At 39.4% G+C, this 26265-nt stretch overlaps 1 protein-coding gene across 6 annotated transcripts in view; it reads right to left on the reverse strand.

Moving 5' to 3' along the window:
• ABHD18 (abhydrolase domain containing 18) overlaps positions 1-26265 on the reverse strand; it is a 47245-nt gene that overhangs the window by 11142 nt on the left and 9838 nt on the right. For 2 of the 6 annotated variants that reach the window (XM_059722074.1, XM_059722073.1), the window contains exons 2-12: positions 24374-24490; positions 22344-22452; positions 18476-18560; positions 16964-17064; positions 12492-12570; positions 12326-12412; positions 10722-10747; positions 8126-8264; positions 7054-7143; positions 4146-4247; positions 1089-1467 (exon numbers count right to left, since the gene is read on the reverse strand). In XM_059722074.1, the coding sequence (XP_059578057.1) occupies positions 1089-1467; positions 4146-4247; positions 7054-7143; positions 8126-8264; positions 10722-10747; positions 12326-12412; positions 12492-12570; positions 16964-17064; positions 18476-18560; positions 22344-22435 (1180 nt within the window). In that variant the 5' untranslated portion in view covers positions 22436-22452; positions 24374-24490. Of the gene's footprint in view, positions 1-1088; positions 1468-4145; positions 4248-7053; positions 7144-8125; positions 8270-8713; positions 8805-10721; positions 10748-12325; positions 12413-12491; positions 12571-16963; positions 17065-18475; positions 18561-22343; positions 22453-24373; positions 24491-26265 lie in introns of those variants that run through there. The other 4 variants (XM_059722075.1, XM_059722076.1, XM_019494458.2 and 1 more) reach the window with 4 other exon arrangements.

Raw genomic sequence — 26265 nt, forward strand, 5'->3', positions numbered from 1 at the left:
ATACTAGTATGGGATTTAGCTGACCTGGGTTAAACAAGGGACCCCGATATTACTGATACTGGATACCACACCTCTTAATAGTCCTTCATCTTTGGCACCGAACCAACTTGTGTAAATTGCTTTTCTCTCTCAACTCAGATGAATCAGAGAATCCTACTGCCACCTGAACAGGGTGCAGTCTAATCCAAAATTTAGAGCTGTTCACACAATGCACCAAAACAATTCAAGGAAATGGCAGTCAACTAGATCCTCAGGATTATACTACTGAGATTATATATATATATATATGGAGCTGGAGGTACTGCAGGCAAAGACTACAGTGAACTGTAGTAACAAGCTTTACTACACTTAGAGGATCCAGACTATAGGAGTGTTGATGAGCAATAGACTATTTTGAATTGCTTACCAGGGACCACAGCCTTATGACCCTGGCAGTGACCCAGATGGATTGAGGGATCTTGTGGACACCCAAACCACTTTAGTTGACTAGTCAATGATATCAGAACCTCGACAACAAATTATGAAGAGATCCAGAAACTTCCATGCCACATCTTTTGTGCTAGAACCTCATCACTGGACTTAACCAGATTAAGTCAGGCATACAACCACTTAAGCTAATGACTATCCTAAGTCACTACTGGATTTATGCATTACCAGATCTGTCTCATTGGCCTTGAAAAGCCTTCCCAACAGCAGGCTGAGGCAATCATTCAGTCCCAGAAAAGAGTCAACTGCTATTTCTTTTTCTTTTCAATAAAAGAGCTGGAATAACTCAAAACAAAAAGACAACCATGAAGGAACTGAAAGAAAAAAATGAAAGAGGAACGAATCTGACCTTCCTATGTAGTCTGTGCTCCCTGCATCTTGAAAAAGAAATGAGTCGAGATTAGGACTTCTCCCTTTCCCACATATTCAGAATCAAGAATGGAAGTATAGCAACTAGCATTCAACCTTCCTCTGCAGTCAGCACCACAGCTCAGCACTAAAAGATGCTAATTCTATGAACGCGTATATGCAGAAATCATTAAAATAAAAGCGCTGTTGCAGACTATTTCAAATACCCTATATTAAAACAAACAAACAAATACCTGAGAAATTAGCTACATGGGTGCATTCATCCATAACTCCTTTCATGAACCTTAATGATTCTCTTTGTAAAGCATCTCTATTTCTTTTTCCATACAACTGATGCTCTTGTTGGTTGGGGAAGTAATTGCTGCTACGGCTGCTAGTTGAAAATGTTTGATTTATACACTGTATTTTAGGAGCGTCTTGCATCAAGAGTCTCTCCGAGGAGGCACTTACAGTACTTTTACTTGTGCTAAGGCAATGAATAGCTTCTTTAGGCACACTTTCGCTTGTAGCATTCAGGTCGAACAGTTGGGAAGATACATCTAGATGGTTCAGACTGTCAACGCTGTTGGGGGCATTTTTAACGAAGTCTTGCCCCATCTTGAAAGAATCTGTCTAAAAAGAAACAGGTCTTTTATTAAGGGACTCTTAGACTGATTGGTCAGAGAATTCATAGAATCACAGAAAAAAAGTAGGGCTGGAAGAACCTCAGGAGGTCATCTAGTTCAACCCCCTGCCTGAGGCAGGATCATTCCTACCCAAGCCATCCCAAGCAAATGCATGTCTATCCACTCCTATTCCTAGAACTACACAGGCAACCCTGCCCCACAACCACAAAGTATAGCATCCTAACCTGACATTTGCAAAGCAGGAAGACAATGACAGCCAAGATCTTGATGCTGCAAAGTTTGTTAAAAATATGCCTGAGTGATCCAAAAAAGAGGGCCAACACCCCCTACTACAGAGGAAGGCAAAAAACTCCCATAATCCATTAAACTCCCATTTAATTCTAAAGGGTTAAATTTTCCCAATTCCAAGTGGGATGACGAGTGCTCACAAAATTATGAAAACAGCTCCAAGTAGAGAGATATATGCACAGACAATATCCGAAGTCTAGTATGCAGCTCAGTCAATGAATGAAAGCCTTACCATCTCTTGATATTCGGTGTCTTTCCCAAACAGAAAACCATGCAGCAATAAGTATTCAAAATACAGTGGTGGTTATGCTGCAGGCATCTGTCCACTTAAAAATGCAACTACTGTACATAAAAGATTATCAATTGTTAGACCTCAATTAGTTTTAGTCTCTACGAAACTGGCAAATGCCAGTAGTATTAACAGCCTTTAAAGTGACAATATACTGGGAAAATTTTTAAATGAAGAAAGTACTTGAAAAATACCTTCATGTAATAAAGTCTTTTCTGTTCCCATTCTTTATGGCACTCTCATTCTTAACTCATTCATTTTTTGCAAATAACTAGTAAAACAGATGAGATACAAATGACTGGGATCCAACAAACAACTATACACCAGAACCTGAATTCCCATACTTTATTGTATTGCAAAATTCACTATTTTGGTACAAATACATTATAAGCTTTGTATCCAAAAACACAAGCACAAAAAAGGGAGAAAGAGATCAGCTTTTACACAACAGTGTTAAAAATCAATAGCCATAACAGTATTAAACCAAAGAAGATACTGAAAAAAAATAGTAATACTGTAATAGTTTTGCATAGACGAAGAAAATGAGGAAGGTGACAAATTATTGATAAAGCTACAATATGTCAGAGGGATAGTGAATTTGAAGCATTTGTGACTCTTGATGCCCTTCTCACTCCACCACACAAGAGAATACAGGAGATTATGGGAAGTATAGTTCAGCCACAGATGCTGGCCTACAGGGAAGAATAGGGGCATTAGCTTATTAAAAAGCAACTCTCACAAGGCAGTCCTGTCCCACAGGAAAATGCACTTGGCACAGTTACTGTCTTGTTGTGATAAGCATGTCTGATGAGTTTTTCTGCAAACATTATTTTCCTCCCTCTCCTTGCAGGGGTGTGTTGGCAGCACGAGCCACATCCCAGTTGACTCAGCTGCAAGTTGATTCCATAAAGACCCTGGTGAAGTCCCTGGCTGAGGCTGATAATCAGCTTATTGTTAACCCCAGTCCTAGACCTGTCAGCACCCAGCTTTCAACATGCAGGGGAAGCTCATGATCATGAGCCATGGTTCCCCCAGCACTGGCAAGTGGAAAAGGGTGCAACTGGTATCTAATCCTCAGTCCCCAAATTACGCCTCCTGGCATGCACATGTGGTATTGCAGGAGGTGCAACTGTTGGGATCTGGGATCAAATCCCATTGCATCATTAAGGCACTTGGCACATATTCATTTAGTCTGCTTTACTGACCCCATCCGTCCCATAGCGCGTTTGAAAAATAGGCTATAGTCTGAAAAATCCACTTGCCTGTGGATACTTAAATATAAATGGTCTTTTTATCTTTTGAGAGCAAGGCTGGAGAAGCCAGCTGCCATTTCTCTTCTTCGGAACACCTTAGTGATTCAGAGTGGTTTACCAGAACAAAAGATGTCAAAGCAAAGCATCAAAGTAGTGCCACTGGGTATGTTATCAAAACACTAAGAAAAGCAAGCATCAAACCTAGGACCCAGGGCATAAAAATAAGCTAGCAAAAGAAAGTAACAAAACAAAACAAAAAAACCACATGAGTTCATTGCTTATATTCTGTAGAGGGCAATGAACTACCTCTTAGTAAAAGTTCTTCACATTTCTACCCCTTTGCCATTGTCCTCAACAGAATAACCTGCCTACCCCTAAAAGGAGTTCTAACAGTCCAATACTCTCACAGAAGTGAGAGACCTGTCCAGACACAGAAGAACAGATGATGTTACCTAAACAAGGAAAGTAATCCAGGACAATAGTAAAAAGTAATCATAGTATAGTTTACAGTAGTGTTCATTTGGACACAGTCACCCCCAAAATACAAAATCTCCACAAACTAGATTTCTTTTTCTTTTAGAAAAAATAAAAAACAATGTACTTGGTTCCAGTCATGTCTTTATGGGATCATAAATAAATTTAAAATACTTGAATCAGCAGCTGCATTTTTTTTAGACTATAAGCAATCTATTCCAAGCTCAGGCCCAATTTTGTGACACTTGGAAATATTTTTCCTTTCCCCACCTGCATCACCACCACTATCACCAAGCCAAAGAACGTTCCGAAAGTTTTATTTCCAAAAGAAATACTAGGAAATAGGAACTATATACTTACTCCACAGTATTCAAGCATTTGAATGATTTCTTCTTCATAAACAGTTTGAGTATAATACTGTTTGTCTAGCTCTCTCCAGTTCACTGCCTTACTCAACACACCCTAAAATTAAAACAAACAAAACTGTTAGCAAAAAAAAAAAAAATACTAACAAACATTTTGGAGGAATTACAAGAATCCATATCCACAGAAGAAAGAACAGATCCTTAAAATAATAACCATCTTTTAAAGTCGCAGTTTCCAACTTATTCTGGTCAGTGTCCACTTGAGAGCTTTAATAAAATTTCCTAATACATGCTAGACAGGAGTATTCATAAATCATATTTATTTCACCTTCACATTAAAATAAAAAATAAAACATTTCCCCATTATAACGACGCTACTGCACACTGAAAAGTGTATCTTAAAAATTAAAAGCCTTACCATATGATCCAATCTTTAATTGTAACAGAGAACCTGGAGCACCATATGATTACTGTATCAAAAGGAAATCTGTCTACCTACAGTAGCTGCAGTCCTTTGGAAAGTACTGTTCATATATATTTTACTTTTGGTTTGTATATGCCTTATGCCCATATACTCAGAGCCATCCCTAGGGGACTAATTTAAGTGCTGAAGCATCTCATGTACTAGCATCCCCATGCTTCAAAATGGCAGCAGGGGCACTTGAACTAAGGCTACTCAAACGAGCTTTAGTTCAAGCCCCCCCCAAATGGCATTTTGAAGCGCAGGGATGCTGATACTGGAGGCTGGGTGGAATACATTAATTACCATGCAGAGGCTGGCTGGATCAATCAAGTCTGCTTCAACATGCTGTAATTACAGCGCATCAGAGCAGCCTCCACATTTGTGTACAGACACCCTAGGAGTTTATCTGCACTAATGATTTCAAGACTGCTTTGCCCAAGATGAGCATCAGAACTTCAAGTTTCTTCTAGGGAGCAAAGTTGGGTAAACGTATGCAGTAAACCCTAGTAAGATATCCTATGTGCCTCTTTTTGAAATACTTCTCAATGAGGCAGCAGAAGCTGCTTGCATCCTGGTGGTGTAGACTAAAACTTTGAAAGGATGTTTTTAAAGTGGGGAGAAAAATGGCAGATATGCTTCTTGGGTGAGACAGAACACAAAACTATTCCTGGCAAGAGTTCTGGGTAAAGACTCAAAGTCCCCCTGTGCTTATGACCTAGTGTGCTGAGATCCAGCCAAAAGTATCCTAAATCATCTAGCAGATTTTACAGCTCCTAAGAAGGTTGCTTTGATAGCTAGACAGAAAAAAGAACACTGTCAGTAGTGGCTCAAAGAATGGAAACATGCATACTGTAAACACAATCAGAGAAAAAGGGACTTGGAAAGTCATCTAAACCAGCCCCTTGCTTGAGGTAGGCCCATTTTTGTCCAAACCAGTCTAAAAACAAAAGTCTAACAAGACTGGGACTGGAACCTGGGCAGCAATGGTGAAAAAGTGCTAAATCTTGACCACTAGGCCATCATAAAGAGTAGATGGCTTCCTGACTGGGGAAAGATCCTCTAGCTACAGAGGATGAGAATGTCAGTAATTTTGAACTAAAAAGTGGAAAGTGAGACTTTGGTAGGGATCATTCTGAGGAGTTCAAAGGCAGTTAAGATGTCATAGTGTTAAAAACATTCTGACCTGTTGTGGACTTAATTCTTTACAACAAGAATTGCTTTATCATTGTTGTATGCAAGGTGAAAACTAAGGGGCGGCATTTTAAAAGGTGTGCCTTAAGTCCATCAAGAAATGTCTTGAGACTAAGACGACTGAAAACCACTGCCCTAGATCTCTTTTGGTTGGAGATGCAAAATTCCTCTCTCGCACTCAACCTTGAAGTTTTACTGGCAGGAGAGGATCCTTTATAAGGGGCAGTCTTACATCTGTGGCAAAAAAGAAACCAAAACCATTTTTAGAAGGATTGCTCAGAATTTTCAGCCCTCACTACCCCAGTGTTTGAAGGGCCACAGTGACCAGCCAGAAGAATCAGAATTACAAGCAAGCCTTCTGGCTAACATAATACCACATTTGTCTAGTATGTTCCATTCACTGAGATGCTTGCTGTATCTCATGTGTCCATCGTTAAGGGATATTAATTGTCTGGAGATGCACAATTACTAACAGTGGAGAAGAGATGGATAGAGTATTCAATGGGTTTTCAAGAGGGAAAAAAAAAGATGCTTGGAAAAGTTTAATTAGAACACAATTTTACACATAAAAGGCAGTAACTAATAAAATATAGATCAAGAACACATTAAATAATCAACAACAAGAATAAGGAAAGAAGTTCAGAAGTGATATTAAGGAGTGATAGAGATTACAAAAAATAAAAAAAAGACTTTCAAAGTATTTCATAAAAAGTAACTTCTAGATTTAGTTTGGAAGACAAAGGCTTTTGAGATTCAAGAGAAAAAAAACAGCCAATGTTCAAAAGAGTGGTTACAGTTTGAGAACCCAAGAACGTTCTTCACTATTCAAAACTAGAGTTGTAATTAGGAAGGGTAAGAACAGTTATCTAGTGAGGCTTCAACATTCTCAGAATTTTTTTTGTTTAAACAATAATACTGTTCTATGCTACATATTACTATTTATATGCAAAGTCTTTTTTTTATTACTAATTATATATAATTTTAAAGAAATATTACAGTAAATGTAGTCACTGATATTTCATTTACTACACCACTAAAAACTCTGTTTACAATTATTTCTAGTAACACACAGCTAAATTTAAGGAAGGGATACATTTTCAAAGGCCCCGATGACAGGCAGGTGCCAAGCTCTCATTTGTGCCTTTAAGAGAAAAAAAAGCCTTTTTAAAAGGCATTAGTGACTATCTCAAAACCTCAAACTGATTTGTTCATATTTTAGAAACCCATTAACAAAACAGAATTTAGTTACCGTAGTAAAGACTCCAGAAGCGGTAGACCAGGAAAGACAAGGTATCAGTGGTAATGGTTTAGGCCAGTTTGTCACTGCTAATGAAGCCATCTGTTAGATAAAAAGAATATCTAGAGAATATCAGAAGGACAAACTGCTTATTTTCATAGGACTGTACAAAGTTAAGCATTAAGTAATTTTAACTTATCCTTAAGACAAAGTAAGTAGTATATCAAAACTTAACAGCACTTCTAGTTCCATCCATCTGCAAAAACTTGAAAAATTAGACTTCCTTTTATGACTTCCTGACAGACACTGCTTTGGGCATATCCTGGTTTCAAACCTACCAGTATTTGTGTTTTAAATACAAGAATTCTGATTAACAAAAAACTTTCATCGTAATCAAGAGTTCTTCCCAACAATGAAAACTTCGTTTACCATCTCAAGATGTCTTTTTCTATGCTTCTAAAGTAGTTGGGAGGCTTTCGGAGGAAGGGACACTTCCAAATCATGTATCTGAACAAATAAGACTTTAAAAATTCTTCAGCTTTTGAAGCATATTTTTTAAATTACACACCAAGAATCTCATCCATAACATAGCAAAAGGTATGCATCAACAAGATGTCTCATACAAAATAAGTGGAAGTTGGAGAATTAAACCCCTTTTAAAATGGTTTTTAAAAGTGAACTTTACCCAAAAGGAGTTTTATAGGAAGTTACTATAACTATGAAAACCATGGTTATTGGCAGGTAGTATATTAAACATCATATCAGCTAACCTTGCAGAACTCCACAGTTGCCAACATTTAAGTAGGTAAAATAGATTAAGTAGCACAGCAAAAAAAATTACTGAGAACTATGGGTGAATTTTCAGATTGTTGGAGTGTGTTTTAATGGCATCTATACAGCGGGAATTTCTGCACTCTCATACTACGTGTCATGCATTTTTATCAACTTGTTCCAGTTACCCTAAAATAATGAAAACAGGATTAGTGTACAATTATCAGGTCTCCCTGTTTTTAACTGTACATTGGACAATCAAGTAATAAGTTAAAACAAAATACTTAACAGTTACCTAAACAGAAAGACTTACATGTCCTCCCATAGATATTCCAGTCATCCCTAGAGGTCCATAGCCTTCTCTCTCCAGCCAGTGCAAAAGAGCTGCTGATTCAAGAACAAGAGCTCCTCCCATCACAAATAGGTCCGAAACGTTTTTTAAACATGACCTTCTTTCCTCCCCAGAAAAGAAAAAAACTATTTATTTTCCAGCATCAATTGTACCCACTCATTATTTCATCAATCTGTATTTATCCTTATAAACATTCTGGTGATATCCAAACGAACTCAAACTCCTATGGAATTCAATAAGAGTAGAAGCAAATTCAGACTCTTCAGCCCTTATGTTCAAGTCCCACAAGGTTAATTTTCCTTACATATTTTTGTGATCCAGATCTACACAAAAAGACTAGGAGTATGCATGTGCTAATTTGAAAATATAGGATCATGGATTTTAATATTTTCAAATGAGATACTGTGAGCCAGGAAACTAATCAGCAGTAATGTTCTATGCAGCCAAGTAACAATGGGCCTTTCTAGATGCGTGACAACTAACTGATATGAGGCTAGATGTACAAGAGCCTATTGGCAAAGACAATCGCTTTTCTTTTTTCTTATTTACCTTATATCATTGAAAAATTGTACACAATATTTGAAGAGCAATCAGTAAGTCAGCTTTGGGAGCAATCATCAGTACCACTGTCTGACTGAAAGTGTAAGTTTGTCACTGTACTGAGAAATCCATGTAGTGTCTTAAAGAAAAAACAAAAGAAAAATGGAAAGCTATTCAGTTTGAACTTCAAAATAACCACAATGGTTGCTTGTACAAAAAAATTACAGCCCAACGATGCAGCTGCTCCAAATGCTGGACAACATTCGGAGCAAATGGATGGCTTATAGAACAACAATAGCACTTGTCTGGGACAAGGGTCTGTGTCTGTTTTCAATATCTGTCAAGGTGCAAAAGATTACAGGTCTCTTTTGCCTAGGCATCACTACTCCTGGGAACATTTTGAAGTCTGACAATGAATAATTTTTATTTTAGTGCCACAAGAGCAACGAAAGTATCTTAGGCTTTTGTAGAGCAATACTTATTTGATACTAGAATTCTCATTCCCTGTTGTTTAGCGTCCTTTGATTAAGGCTGCTCATTCTTCTACACTTTCTGTTTTTCAGAGACCTATCGTCTGAAAGATAGAGGGATTAGGCTGTCAAATTGTCATCCGAAAGCAGAACACTGAATTTGCTGAGTAGTAGCCCAATAAGAGAAACCACTAATTATAATTCTAAACTGACCAAATACAATTCATTGAGTACTTTTAAAAGGTACTTCAAACTAATATTTTTATTCTTTGAACAGAGATTTTTTTTCCTTTTCTCAACTATCTATTAGACTGAAAACCCATTGTTCTATTCATAACAAGTGTTGGTGAAACAAGCTCAGAATTTTAGATTAAAAACAGATTTTCCATTTTTGGGGTGGTGCATTAGCGGCCCAGTAAGAAGCCAATTGGTTTAAAAAAAGACTAGGCAACCACTTCGTATTTTTATAACTGCCCTGTCAGGAATATTAGCAAATTAAAGTAATTACTGTGTTGCTTATACAGATTCCAAGGCAATGTGGCACCTTGTAGACCAGGGATCAGCAACCCCCGGCACGCATGCCAAGTATGGCACGCAAGGCCATTTTGCTTGGCACACCACTGCCAGCCTGGGCTCTAAGCTGCTGCTGCCAGCTACAGAGCCCAGGCTGCTCCCAGCAGATGTCTGGGAGCCTGCAAGCCCTGCTGCAAGCCGACCAGGCTCCCTGGGTAAGCTGCAGGTGGTAGGCTGCAAACAGCTGCTCCGGACTCCAGCACGTCGGCACTCCAGGATCTTTCAAGGTACACATTGTGGTTTTTTCGGCACTCTGGCCAAAAAATGTTGCCTACCCCTGTTGTAGACCAATTGATTTAAAGAGATGTGAACTTTCACAGGCCTACAAAAGTTACAGCCTATGAAAGCTCATGACTTTCTAAAGGAGTTCATCTATAAGGTGCCACACTGCCCTGCCTTCTGCCTACCTTCAAGCTAACGTTACTAACTACCTCTCTCTACTCGTAAAAATTGTTAAACTCTATTTATAATCTATTACCTGTATATGGGAATACCAAGATTTAAAAGAGTATCTGTGATAGGCTTCTAAATCCATTTAGGAATTTGGAAAGGAAGAGACTTGATTTTCAAAGATATTGAGCCCTATGCAGCTCTCATTAGTTCATGAAAAATCAAGTTACATATTCAAGTGACTAACTTAGAAATGCAAACTTAGGCACGTTAAAGAAGTCTTTCCCAAAAGTTCTTTTTCCTACAGAAAAATAAGTTGTTGTAGAATTTGAGATTTATGAATGGTAAAATAAACAGTTTGTTTACTTTGGGTGCAAGACACTTCAGCTTTCCTTTAAGCACCATGATCCAGAAATCAAGCAAGCAAAATGTCTGTAATTTTACATAAACAAGGTATGGCTGAACCAAGCTTGCCAATGTTTATAAAAAATATTAATAAGATTTTATACTACTACTATATTTTTGCAAACCAAAATGTCTTAAGAGGACAGAATACAGCTAGGTAATATAATCATAATACTTACAATTGGTCCTTGGGTTTTCTGTAGCCATGTAAAAAGTCAAATTAAGGAAAATAAATGGATTAGTTATATATAAAAAAAATTAATTTGGGACTAAAATAAAAAAGCATATTGATAAATTCAACTCTGAATTCAGGTATTACCTATTTAAACTATTTTATTTGGCATTACATCAAGTTAACTGCAGTATGATGAAGTCAATCATAATTTAAGACTACTCTAATGAGGTGGAACAGAGAAAAAGTAAGTGGGAAAGAGTGAAATTCTTTTGAGTGAAACAAGATGAAGGTGTTTGGGGGCAGTTTTCCAAGAGTGAATGAGAACTCTAGAAAACATGAAAGAGCATATAGTGATAAAACAAGTCAAAATTAACAAAAGCATCTGGTGTACAACAGTTTAGATACATGAAGTGGGAAGACATGCCAAGCAACACCTTCCCCTCCAAAAGTAGATTTTATTAGCCAAGCCAAAAGGAACATATATACAGCTTTCAATCCACTAGGGCTAGGAGGTGAAGTCCGTTAGGTACTTCACTGATGAGGATGCAGAGGGGACCAGTATCAGACAAGTACATAAGAAGCAAACTAATTTACCAACCAAAATATTGTCAGTAAGCATAGAGCCATGGAAGACTATTTGGGCGATATGTAAGACTGACTCACAAAATGTTGCTCATCTGGATTTTAAAAAAAAATATATAATTATCATTTTTCAGTTTCTCTGCTTTATCGCAGTACTTGTCTGATACTGACCCTTCTGCATCCTCATCAGTGAAGTATTTTTAGTTTTCCTGCTAGAAGCCCCATGTGTAGGACAAGCCTACCCCAATGGTGCATAGACCAGGAGCCGCACGCCATCTGGGGCTGGGCAGGAAGCCATACATGAAGGTAGGGAGCTGTGCATCATATCAGGTTGGGTGGGCTCCACACCTCCGCATGGGGCTTTCAGCACTACTCCCGCAGAAACTCGCACACAGAGGCAAACAGGAGCCTGCCCGGCCCGATGGCATGCAATTCTGTGCCTCCATGTGTGGCTTCCCACCTGGCCCAATGGTGCATGGTTTCCAGTCCACATGCCATTAGGCTGGGCCAGCTCTCCACATAGGACTTCCAGCACTCCGGTGGGAAACTGCACATGGAGACATGGAGTCTAGCACCATCAGGTCAGGTAAGCTCCTGTTTGCCTCCGCACGCGGCTTCCTGCTGGAGTGCTGGAAGTCCCGCGCGGAGGCGTGGAGCACACCTGACCCAATGGGACATGGCTAATACCAACCCCACAAACCCCACGCCCACCCCACTCTTGGAGGCAGGAGCTCCCCTCCCCACTTATCAGGTGGCTAATCACGCAGCTCTGTGCCTCCACATCATGGAGCTGCCAGTTGGAGTTCAAATTATGTAAAATTATGCAATTATGTGTGGGCATGCCTTTTATGCACAAAGTTGCACAGGCACATAATTCCATAGTTCCCCAAGGTGTACTTATATAGTCAACAGTTGTATATCTGACAATTGATGTACACAGCCTGCATCAAGAAGATAAGGCACTATAATCCCCCCTTGGTTATCATTTTGAAAAGCATTGAAGTGTTTTGCTCTAAACAAAAGGATATAATAAGGATTTTCTAACAATAGAGAAGCTATACAGGCCTCTTTGATCATTGGACGGGCCATTAGTGTGCGTCTTCTCCAGTAGTACTAAAGAGGATAAGAGGAATCAAAGTAAAAAATGAATGTGATACAAGTAGTGTGCAAAAATTAAGTCTTCTAAACTTACATGATCTCCAGTGCCTGCTAAATGGATGCACACAGGTCTGTAATTGCCATTCCATTTCTTGGGCATTATGAACTGAAACCTAGAAAAAAAAAATACCATTTCATCCATCAAGATAAACGCACCAATTAAATGAAACTTCCAAGTGACCACTATACTGAAAAAGAATAAACATGTCCTTAACATTTTCTAGCAAACAATTATCAGTCTACTGATCCTCATATTCTATTAATCCAATGAAGAACACATTAAAAATAATTGTGTTTTTTTTTTTTTAAAGTAACATGCTTACAAGGAGTTAAAGATTATTTTCCAAACAAGATTACTTTATTAGGTGGAGAAGGTAAGATGTACAACAAAGATGTGTAACAAAGTAAATGTGGATTGCATAAGCAACAAACTTTTCCTTTTAAGTGAGACCAGCTAAAATGGAAGATTCAAGATGAGCAAGAGATAAATTAGAAAAAAAATACAATTAGACTTTTCAAAACAGGTTTAGAGTACTTCACTTACATCTATATCAAGTGCATAATTTACTTAACCTTATACATCAGTCCTGGTTTTTTCCCTGTTGCTTGCATTCTTTAGCAGGCATTGATTATCCACATTACTGCTGTGTTTGGCTTCACTGTCTGCTCTGCAATGTAACAGTACTTATATTTTAACAGCCTATTGGTGAAAGTGACTCAGGCCTGGTAAAACAGCCAGCAGACCCTATTCATTTTAAGACTGCTACCAGAGCAGAACAGGAAGTAAAAACCTTTAATAAGGTTCTAAAAGCTTAATGAAGACTGTTCCTGTAGTTCATGAACATTGTTCAGGTTGAGCTTGAACAGATGCATACTCCAGGTAAATACAGAGGGTTTTTTTTTCCCCAGTTACAAGGCTATGCATTTAAACCAGCTTCCCTATACAGTACTCTGGTTTAAAATACCCCCAGCTTCCCTATACTCTGGTTGAATTCCCCCCCACGTACAAAAAACACAAAACCACCAAAAATACCATTTTTTCCCTTAAACACCCTCCCCCCAGCTTATCTGCCCTATTCAAGCAAACAACTGTTGAGCCCCTGAGTCTTTCACCGCACAGTGGGGCACTGCTGCAATAAGAAGTGTTGCTTCCCAGGAAAAAACAGTCACTTACAAGCTAACTTAAACAAAAACTGTGAAATGCATCTGGGCTATTAAAGTACTGCCTAACAGAAACTTCAAACTAAATCCAGTAAGATACATCTATATCTATATATCTATAAAAAAATAAAAAAAATGTTATCTTGAAAGCAAATCTAGGTTTCTTAAACAAGTTGAATAGAAGGGAGTACATAAAAGATGACACCAATAACTGCCACTTTGCAAGTATGTGAAAGCCCACAGAAACTTAGTATAGTGCACGTTCAGCTGTGGGATCAATCAAGACAGGAATTTTAAGTAGCAATGCTTTTATATCAAGAAGAGGGAGGAAAAGTTAGCATGGGGGGGGCAGGGGGGACTGCATTTTTTTTAAATGCAATTTTAGAAGGCATGGCATCTCAGACGCATAATATTGGCTCATTGGAGCTATTGATGTGATAGCATTATGTTCCTTTGCAGGGAGATAACTGTTCAAAATTAACCAAAACAAAATTTAAGCAAAGTTTGAAAAGCTTCAGATATCCATTGACAAGAAGTCTAATTCTTCTAACTCAGGAGTAGGCAATGTTTTTTGGCCAGAGTGCCAAAAAACACCATAATGCCTACCTTAGAAGGTGCCAGAGTGCCAGCATGCCAGAAAAACAAAATGAGGGCAGGGGGTACATGGCAGGATGACCTGCTTGTGCCCCTTGCCCCCCAGCCCTGTGCCTCCCAGCCCTGCGCCCCCCCAGCCCAGGCTCCGGCTGTCAGCAGCTACCCCAGGCTCTGGGTAGCTGCTAGAGCCGGGCAGCTCCCAGCAGAGGTTGCAATGTCCCAGCTGCCTACTGGCAGCAGCCCGGGCTCCTGGCTGGCAGCAGCTACCCAGAGCCAGGGTCAGCTGCAGCCGGGAGGCTGCAAACAGCTGTGCCAGGCTCCACAGTTCTGGAGTCAGCTCTATGCGGGTGCAGTTTCCGCCTGCATGGAGCTGATGCCGGATCTGTGGAGCCCCGCACAGCTGTTTGTGTGCGGGCCGGGTCTGACCCCGGGCCGTTTTCGTCGCTCTGCACGCGGGCTGTGGCCAGCAGCCCAGGCAGGCCAGATCGGAGAGGGAGGTCGCCGAGCTAGAATTAGGCACAGACACGTAACGGTTCATTTTAAGATTGTTTTACTTGCACCGAGATGGTCGTGGTGTAGGCTGAGAACTTGCTTGAGTTGCGGTTACAACAGAAAACACAAACACACGTGGAGGTTGCAAGGCTCCACGCAGACAGAACACGAACAATCACATGGAGCTTGCTAGGCTCCACGCAGACAAACTCCGGATGTCCAGGACAAGCGTGCATAAAACTCGTCGTTACGTCTTATAGTAGGCTCCGTTCGAAGACAGGAAGAGGTGGGCGGTGGATCAGGCCGCCAAACTCCTCTGAGCAACACACAGGGTTTCTATTACCCTGCCACGCACACCCAGAGTCCCCCACGAGATGGATGCGGAGTCCTCTTCAGCTTAGGCGGAAACTGCTCAAGCCTCTTATACGGCTAGCAGGCCAATCGCTAGCCGCCACGTGTGAATAATTTAGCACTAGCCAATTGCAGGGCACAAATTTGCATGCGACGAGTGGGAAATCTTTGCACCGTGCATTTCTGTGTGGCAAAGGGAAATGCACCCTGCAAAGATCGCTGCAAAGTGGCGGGAACACTCCTTTGCATGCGGGTTCTCTGCGCAGCAGAACTCCTCCATGCAATGAAGCTGTAAACCCGCGGGGATAATTCTTAGTGCCGAAGCACACAAAAAAAATCAGACCTTTGGGTCATGACAGTTTGCAGCCTTCCCACTGCTTGCTGCAGCTGCCCAGAGCCCAGGCTGCCTACAAACATCTGCGCCAGGCTCCGGAGACCAGTTACCAGCTCTGTGCCAGGAGCAGGGGAGAGATCAGGGTTGTGCTGCCTAAGGCCCCACCCCCACTGCCCAATCCAACACACGGGTACACACACTGGTACTGAGCTGATGCTGGGGCTCCAGAGCCGGCACAGCTGTTTGGAGCCTCCCAGCTGCAGGCAGCCCTGGCTCTGGGTAGCTGCTGCCAGCTGGGAGCTGGCAAGCCCAGGTTCTGTTGCTGGCAAGGCCAGAAAGGGGAAAATGAAAGACCACACATTAAATAATCCATATATACTATTAATGCAACCAAACGTATCAGATGTTATTTTGCTATACTAGATATATTTTTGTTAAAATGCTTATATACATTTGTAAAAATAAAAAAAGCCTTGTCAGAGAAGACCATAAAGTAAAGTAAAGAAGAAAAAGGTACAGTAATCCACAATGGGGAAGGAAAGGACACAAGATACCCTCTTTCCTAGGGATATAAATCCCAACCAATTGATAACCTTCCAAGTCCACAAAAGATCTGGTTCAGTCCAGTTCGAAAAGTTTCAGTGAAACAAAGAAATGTAAATAAAACCAATCAGAGATCATTTATTAGAATATTAAAACCAGCCATCTATAAATATTAGGCATGAACCAGAGAGAAATTTGGAGAACTCAGGAAATTCAAGAAGACCTGCTGCCTATCTGCATGCTATACTCCTCCCACTTCTCAAGTCTCCCCAGCTGGTACAGGTGAGAATCTATGTTGTGCTGTTGCAGGTAGCCAGATAGATTTTAGGATAAATGTTTGTTTTCATGTTTTAAAGGTGCAAGCAAATAAAACGTTGGATGACCCATTTCTGACTTATCAGCAGTCCACCCACAATCCGGGTAACAATATACTGCTGGCCTTTACAAAATGCAAATATGCACCCCCCATCTTAGACGTACAATGAACTGTATACACTTATAAAAAAAAATGTTTGAAGAGAAATTAGTCAAAACATTATTTTTACTGTAAAATAGTAACATTTTTTCTCTGTTCCTAAAAAGGTGGTTGAGAACAACTAGTATATTTGTTTGAATTATTTTGCTTTCCAGCATTTCCACCATGAATAGTTAAGCTGTGGTTACTTAGGAAGATACTGGCTAGTTCGGTATGTAAACTCAAAATGCTATAAAAGCTTGACAAATTCCACTTCTAGAAATGTCATCTTTTGTGCATCTTAGCACAGGCTGGCTTTTGCTAATATCGCTCCCAATTTTAGAACAAGCTCATTCAAAAAGTAAACCATTTTTGCAAAGATGGACTTTTGTGAACAAAAGCAGTTCTCTCTCAACCTTGAAATCTATTTGGATGACTTACTACAGAGACTATAGCTGGAACCATTTTTCAAGAAATGTTTAATTGAATGGATATAGGAATTACTCCCCATGTTCTCTATAACATACTTTTTGGCACCAATTTTAGAAATAAAATGTGAATTACTTCCTTTCCTTACCTTGCTATGATGGATTCTGTCGGCAAGATGCCTGGAATATAATGAGCCAAAGGGGAAATGAAGTGTCCATTAAGGATCTTACAGTCTGATTGCTCTTCAACCTATGGCAGAAGAAATGAGATGGAAGTGGAAATGAGATGTGCATTTAATCTACCTCATATGATGAAGGCTGAGCATTCATTAACCCATATACTGTATAACCCGACCCTAGATCCATGCCCTAGCCTGAAAGACACACACACACACCCACCCACCCCCTTCTAATATTTTTTAAATCATCACTTCAAGTATCATGTTATACAAGCATAAAAAAAAAATAAATCTAATCATAAGTCACTTCCACTTGAGCACCCAGTTATTAAAACAAAAATCAGGTAATTTACAAAAAACATTCAACTTAAGACACTAAGTTCTGCCCATCTGTTTTTTAATTATTCAATAATGACATTTGCGTGCATCTCCCCCCCTACAAAAAAATGTTTCTGATAGATAGGTAGGTAACTTCAAGCTGAAATAATAAGACAATGGCTATAAAGATGTCAAATCTCACCCTTAAGACTCAACTCTTTTGTGAGGTCTTTTAAAGCCTGCTGATGAGCAGGTATAACTGCTCAACTATTAATCTACTGTTTTCCCCATTCTTTCCTTTTTCCCTTTGACAATTCCCATATGGCAGTCATATCCCTCATTCTATCCATACCCTCAATTAAATATTTCTAGGGATACAGGCACATAAACAAATCACCATGAAGTAAGAGAGAATGTGACCTTGCAGCCAGTGAGCTACTCTGAGGTCAATGACTTACCAGAGAGATAAGTGTGCATGGAGTAAATATAAAGGTAGGGTTTTTTTTCCCCAGGAGGAAAGAGCTATCTTACACTTACCATACAATAAGAGCATGCACATGGACAATTACCACAGAGTGCTGCAAGCTCGCTTCCTAGCTTATATTGCTGTAACTCATTTCTGGACTCATACCTTTATTTACTGAACCAAACTAGTCACTAGGTCTATTTGCTTGTATACTATTCCCTGCCAGTTTGATAGTAAAAGTCCCTGGGGGAAGGAAATGTTTATGCCTACATAACAGCACTAGCGGTATCTTTTCCACATCCAATCCAGTTTTTTTTACTTACTTTTTTCCTTTGTATTTCTTTGGTCTTTTACACGAAAGAACTCAGTGCCTCACCTTAGTCAGGAGCAGATACATCAGTAAAAGCAGTAAAGAGGAACTTCTACTTATTCCCGTCACATTACCTTCACAATTGTTACCTCATAGCTAAAATCATGACCTGAATTCTGATCTCAAGCTGACAGCACACTGTACCTTGCATTAGGACAACCCCCCCAGCATAGCTTTCCATAAATATATAGATCTAAGATTCACTTAACAGAAAATGTAGCTTTTCAATAGAAAGAGCTTTCTAAAGGCTCACTTCCTTTCACCCATATTATATCTAGATTTTTTTTTTTTTTTTTAATTCCAGATGCACTTCTTTGCTTTTGAATACCTTGTCAATGAACACTGGATAATCTCTTGAAACCAACTTCTGACATTTTTCCCGGTTTCCAATAATCTTTCTGAATTCAAATATTCTGTTAAAAAGAAAAATATGGGACAGAGTCAGGCCTAATCACTGAATAATGTTATGACACCAGTAGATACACCCATCTCAGAATTGCTGTACTTCCTTACATGTTACAGGTTAAACTAAGATATCAAAGCACTAAATCTTTTAATCTGTTACCAGTTTGTCATTTCTGGACAACCCAGACAGGCATGAACTATATCTGTTTACTTTATTGAAAGGATTTATTTTAGAAAGACTGCTGAACTAGTTTCAAGTACACATATGGGTTTAACAATTTTAAGCATGATTTCATTGCTTTTTTTTATGAGAAACAACTTCAGATTAAGACTGTCTGGGCATTCCAGGCTTGTACTGAGGACCCCAGCTCCAGGACCCATAGAACAACATCGGAAGTTCATTTTTCTTCAACAAATAAAAGATTATTTAGTTCCTATGTTTCTTTGTAACAATAAGAACATGTTACATGAGTAACTGATGAGTAACTGAATCTTCAGAGAGCTTGTAATAATAGGGCTGAGGAAGACAATATAACTTCTAATCCATAGCATAATATTTCTTTTTGATTTGATATTTATAATCTGTTATACAATTTTGATCTGGATGATAGCAAAAACTGCAGATGTATTATAATACAAACCATTTTGCATGATTATTTCAGATACTTATAACTGGAAAACTCTGAAAAAAGGTTTCAGAGTCTTGGCCTCATCTCACAATTAAGTGATTCAGAGGCAAGTTCCTCCAAACTTCAAACATCTCTGTGGCTTTTTCTCAAAGTAGAAAGCTATTTCAATGTTATTGACTGTTTTTCAGTTTACTATTCAAAATTATTTTGAAAAGAGACATCATTCTGTTTCAGTAAAAAAAAAAAACAAAAAACTAACTGCTTTACTAAGGTGGTACAGTGTTCACAGATCACGTAGAAAATAAACGCTCTCATAAGGACTTTTTTCCTCATTCATCTGTGTCATAGTGACCTTGACTTTCAGGATGATGATCTTTTCCACTGCATGCAAGCACATCTCTGAATTTTTTCTCTATTCTATTTACACCAGATAGAGAAAGTGACTGACAAGGCTGAAGAGAGTTAAGTTAGCTGGTACTGTGCCAAAATTCTCAAAGAGTTATGCTATACAGCAAACCAACAATCAAAGTGAGTGTTAACCACATACTTGAGTTTCACTGTTAAGAAATACTCAGTAAGCTAAGAATGGGCATTTATAGCACTTGGGATAATTTAAGAGCTACCAAACTGCTGTATAAGTTTTGTACATATTTTTTCAATTCAGAATGAGACAGGTAAAGTTGAGATCAGAAAACTTTCAACACCCCTTTAGACTACATACTGGCAAGACTGCCCATTACAAATCAATGTTAATGGCTATCCAATATAAAACACAAACTGTCATTTACTCCAGTGGGATTTAATGAGGATTGAATCTAGCCCGGTATCTTTAATCTGTTAACAACTATTCACAGTATGAAGAAAGCTCAGTCTTAATATTCAAGAAGAATTTGAAGGTAAGTAAATCACCAAGAATGCCAAGTTAAAAGTAATTTTAACCTCCTGATTTCCAATGATTTGTTCTCTCTGAATGTTGTTTCAGAGTTAGAAAATAGAAACACACGCACTAAAAAAAAAAATCCTTTATTTTGGAACTTAATATACCATATTTTCATGCATTTAACACATTGTGTTTGAAAGGTATTATGAAGATTCCCTCACCCACCATAGTTACGGCTGCAGGGACAGAGCCTAATCTCATACTCATCTTCCCTTTCCTACTTAACTAAAACAGCAGCTGTTACTGAAGATTGGCCTCCCTGGGTGAACCTGTGATCTTGAAAAGAGCTAAAGAGCTATGAAATCCAACAGGAGACCATAAACCCTAGCAGACAGCAAAACTGCCCTAAAAAGATTAGCTTCATTAGTGGAATAACTGTTAAAAAGGAGAGATGATTGTAAAGTGTGAAGCTGGGACAATGACCCCCTCAGCTACCTGTATAGTAACACCAAAACTGAAGGATGGAGAAGCACCCTGCTTTAATTCCTGCTCCAATCTCCCCAATCATCCCTGCTGAACACATACCACCCAATTTGGGATGAAAGGTGAGTACTGTATGAGAGAAAATACAAAAACCCTTTAAATACCTTATACTATTAATGCCAGAATTAATAGTATGAGTAGCTGCAACAGATTAAGAAACTATTTTGCTAGGCACCCACGTAAAAGAAGACAAAGCATCTCAATAAGCTTACAACTAAAATAGTAGAGCTAGTCAAAAAAAAAAAAAATCTTTTTCATCACCCAAACCTTCTGCACAAATGTGACTGATATACATTTTAAATGGGGTTGGTAAGATCAAAATAGTCTATTCAGAAATGTATTTGATATTACAGTGTAGAAACTATATTAAGAGATTGCAATCAAGATGTTTTAAAACAAGGTGCTTTAAAAATAAATTTGAAACAAATCTTTTTAACAACACAAGAAATTCCTGCAAAATGAATCCACTTCTTGCAATGGTCTCCAAAAAGGAAAATTAAAGCTAACACTGTATATACCCACCTACCCACAAAAAGCAGCAACATTATCTAATTCCCCATTTTCATAGTAGCTAGGTTCAGGAGGGACCTGAACAGATCATCTAGCCTGACCCCCTGCCACAGGCAGGAATGAATGCTGGGTTCACAAGACCCCAGACAGGTGATCATCCAACCTCCTCTTGAATTTGCCCAAAGTAGAGGTGACGATCATTTCCCTGGGAAGTTGCTTCTAGAAGTGGAACAACTGGAAAGTTTACTTATAAAGCTCTCCTGGGAAGTCCCAGACAAAAATTTACATCCCACCAACCTTTGCTGCAGGCAGATCTTCAAGGTTAAATTCAAGATGATATATACCAAGTTGCTTGCAGTGCAAAATTATACACAAAATTAAAACTTGAATTTTTGAAGTAATTTAAACTGTTTTCTTAATGTTAACAAGCTTGCACACATTCAATTGCTTATTATTTAAACTTTACAACCAAGTGTTTCACTTCACTTCAAATTACTACCCTTTTAAGAGCAGGTTTTAAAGTAAATCAACTCAGATTTTTAATATTAAAAGAAATTTCCATTACATTTAAGTGTTTTCCATACACAGTTTTAAGGAACTTAAAAACACCATAAAGCAAGATAAAAATCTCTTTGGAAAAAGCTCTTATTTAAAAAAAAAAAAAGTGTAAAAAAAAAAAACAATCACTTTTTTAAACAAGTCGATGTCACTTACCAAGTGGAGAAACAAGATACACCTTTAGCCTAAATTATCCATTTCAAAATTTATATGAGAAAACTAATTTATTTTTGAGAGAGAGACAGAGAGAGAGAGAGAAACAAAAAAGAAAAGTTGTAATTAAGAGAGCTGTCTCCTTTGCATAACTTTTACAGACATCGCCCTTGGCTAGTACAACTTTTTAAAAGAGCTATCTTGCACTACTATGTGGAAGTTACCATTAACTGGACTCTTCCTTTATAAAGAATGCATTGTTTAATTATTTTAGACTGTATAGATGTATAGACTTTCCTTAACACAAAATAAATTTCAACTGGTAAATGCACTTTAATCAATACAAATATTAAGTTTCTGATGTCCAATAACTCCAGTGGTGTGTTATGCATTACTGGAAACCTAAAACTAAAATGATGTATCTGTCTAATAGTTAAACGTATGTTAATATCTGTGAAATATTTTTTAACAATTTTGTTTAATTGTAACAGAATATTTCATAGCAAAAAAATAGTCACCTTTTCAGGTCCTCTGGCTTTCCCCATCCTTGGATAAAAAGTTTTGTGAGGAGAAGGCGTCTGTATAAAACATCTAGTTTACTCAAACCCATTAGCAGTGAACTGACATCTAGAAGAAAAAAAAAGTATGAGCAAAGCAGTACTACAAAAGGGTTTCTTTGCAGATTTCAAGCTAAAGTATACTAGCCTTCACCTGTGAAATCCTGGCTTGAATGCAACAGTTCAATCATAATAAACATTAGTTTTCATTTTTGTAAGAAACAAATTAAACAGATTTTGACAACATGGTTAATCATGACCTCTAGATAAAGATAAAGCCATTTAATATACATTTTGGCCTTTACTTTATGTAAAGCTCCATGCCAGTTTCTAGAAAGCTAGCATTTGGAATCTTCTGGTATAACCACAAACTAGAAAATGATAGGCTGCAATTTAGGGGTGCACTGATAAAGATTTTCTTGGCTGATACTAATAGCTAATTATTAACCAGGCATATTGCCCAATACCAATTCAATAACCGATATTAACACTGGGTTCAGTCATAATGCAGGTTGAGTCATGCTTGGCTCTGCCTACCCACTTGCCCTAGTCATGTCTGCGGCATTCAGCACCTTTTACATCACCCACCCTGGCCCCCTGCCTGCAGTCCACACCACACCACACCAGCACCCAGGACACCGCAACAGCTGCTCTGCTCCAAACCAGCCCAGCCCACCAGTGAGGGGATTGTGTGTATCCAGGGTCATCCCAGCTTGTGGGAGGGAACCCAGGTGTCCAAGGCCCTGGCCAGAAGGCATAATTATCAGAAAAGGATTCCAGCTACAACAACCAAAAAAAAGCCAACAGCCGGTAATGTAAATTTCCCTTTTACCAGTGCCAATCCAATACCCAACTGATATATCAGTGCACCTCTACTGCAATTCAAAAATCACTTATACCCATATTTAATTTTTTGAATTTGAGTAGCTCTAATGGTTTTATTGGGACTAAGGAATCAATGAATAGCTCAATGTCCAGTTGGGCACAGGTATCAAATGGGGTTCCCCAGGCGTTTGTCCCGAGTCTGGTATTGTTTAATATCTTCATTAATAATCTGGAGGATGAGACCGAGTACACACTTAACAAATCTGTGGACAGCAAGAATGACATGAATGGATGAAAGAAATGGTCTCTAATCAATCAGATGAGATTCAACAAGGACAAATGCAAACTCTTGCACGTGGGATGGAACAATTGCATGGAGTTTTGAGAGACTACCACCACTTATTTTTTCCTTCTCCTCAAATCAAGAGTCTAAATCCAAGAAGCCTAGCAAAACAGAGTCCCACTGAAAGAAAGTTAAGCTTGAAGAACTTGCATGAACCTTAAGGCAGGATCGTATTTTGAACACCTGTACAATCTAACAGCCTTTGTAGTGCTGCCATTGTAAAGAACTATTGTGCTGGTATAATTTAAACTTGTTCCTAATGATAATAAAAATCTTATCTGTTATTACCACCGCTACACTGGCACTTGTGTTGGCACAGTTACACTAGTTTGGGTTGTAACTTTTTTCATGCTCCTAAAATACACAAGTTTTGCCTGCATAGCTATAGAACAGGGCTTAATAAAAAAACCCGTGCAAGTTGGAAGACAGAAAAAAAAATATATATATAATTTTAAACCGCTAGGAAAACAACTAAAGTAAAGTTATTTTTCCATAAAAGATTTAAAAACTGAAGTCACTGATGGTGTGAAAGTTTATTCCGCAATTTATTTGTATCAGTATTTTAGAACCTAACCCTCTCTACCACTCTGTGCTGTCCTTTAATTTCTGATTCTCTCTCACATTCTAGGGCAATGTTTCCCACACTTCCGAAAACAAAGCTTTCTCTATAGAAAACCATGTCATGCAAATGTTTTATAGCATGATCTTCCTTTGAGCAAATGGGGATGCTTTCCCAAAATAGTTTAATTATCAGTAAAATGCAGAGAGTTTGCCAAAAAAAAAAAAAACCACACAAAAAACCTGATTATACAGTTTGACTTACTGAAATGAATGGGGAGCCACTTCTATGCTCTTGACAGTGGGACAAAAAATTAGGTCTGGGACATGTACCTCTCACAAAGGAAAACAGATTCTTCCAGCAGAAGTTCTGGGCTTTTTCCTATCCAGAAGAACACAAAAACAATTAATTATAGGACAAGTTTATAATACCATGCTATTATATGAAATGGGTATCAATGTAAACAGGGTAAATAAAGGTAACTTCACCTCTCTCCCACTTAACATTGCCAAATCTGTACCTACCACATTATTTACCTACAACCTCTACACACCAAGACAGAATGTATTTACCTGGCTGTAGTCCACAGGTGGGCAAAATACAGCCTGCAGCAGACCCTTTGGGCACAATCTGGCCCATGGCACATTCTGCAACACTCTGGGCACACAGCAGGGTAGGACAGCTCTGCAGCTGGCCTGCCTTTCTAGGCGGCCCAGGTGATGGCGGCTCCTTCCAGCTGCTCCCAGCCCCGTGGTACTGGCAGGGACTCAGTTGTACAGCCCTGACACTGACCCACCCTGCGCCTGCTCCAGACTGCCTGGCAGAGCAGACCAGCCAGAACCTGTGCGCACAGTCCCAACTTGGCCTGCCCCACACCTGCTCCAAACTCACCTTATTACACTGAGCAGTAACAGCAGCCAGGCAAAAGCTACTGCTCAGTACAGGGGGAAAAGCGCCCCCACTCCCCCTTCACTGCTGCCAGGTCTTTCTTGCTGCAGCAGCCCAGAGCCTCCACATGGGCTGTCCTGTCACTCCTCTGCACTGCCATTGCTGCCCCACTGGGCAACTCAGAGACGGTGGTCATGGCAGTGAAGAGTGGCAGGGCAGCCTGGGCATGGGCTCTGGGCAGTTGCAGCAAGAAGGACTTGGAAATGGTGGGGGTGGGCGAGGAAGCACTTTTCCCCAGGCCCAGTAGCAGTTTCTGCCTACCTGCTGCTGCTCAGCATGGCCAGGCAGTCCAGAGCAGGCACAGGGCAGGCCAGGTCAGGGCTGTGCACAGAGGTTCCATCTGGTTCAGAGCTGGTCTGCTCCACCAAGCCAAGTCCACAGCTGGTGTGGGGAAGGCCAGGGTTGGGGCTGTGTGTGCAGGTCCCTGCCAGTACCATGGGGCTGAGGCCACTGGCAGTGGCAGCCAGAAGGGGCCACTGCCACTGTCTGGGCTGCCTAGAAAGTTGGGGTGAGCCAGGATCAGAGTTGTGCACTGTTGACAGTGGCACATAGGCTCCAGGCTGTTGCAGGGGGTGGGAGGCTGCTGACCTGTTGGTGGCAGTTCCCAAAAACTGTCTTTGTGGCCCGTGCAGCCAAATAATTGCCTGCCCCTGTTGTAGTCCCTTTATTTACCTGGTCTTTACTGAAGTATAGCTAACTCAACTTCCCCATCCACACTCTAGCTGCAAGCTCTTTTAAACAAAAAAATTAATTGAAACGCACTCATAAGCATATTACAATATATTGCATTTTTACTATGTTGTGATCCAAGGACTGCAAATATAAATATTAAATTACAAATCAAGGCACAGAAACCTAAAATATTTAATGCTCTTGCTATAATAAGAATCCTGAAACTGAAAAAAACCCCACCATGTGCACACAAACGCATACTTACGCCAGAGAACCAACATCAAATTTAAAGTTCCACCATAAAATTGAAGGAGCAAAAATATTTAAACAACTGGAAAGACAAAAAATCAAATTCCTGCTTTCCAGCTTTATGAAGCATTAGCTCCTACAATCTGAAGTAGCAAACATTAAAATTATTTTGTTTGGATCAGAATCCTGCTTGGTTAACTCACCCAAACCTCTTGCACCTCACACCTTTTTTTTTTTTAACCGCCACCCCAAATACCTTTCAAAACATATTATTTTATAAGATCAAA

This window comes from Alligator mississippiensis, chromosome 2 (genome assembly GCF_030867095.1).
Source record: "Alligator mississippiensis isolate rAllMis1 chromosome 2, rAllMis1, whole genome shotgun sequence".
Taxonomy (NCBI): domain Eukaryota; kingdom Metazoa; phylum Chordata; order Crocodylia; family Alligatoridae; genus Alligator; species Alligator mississippiensis.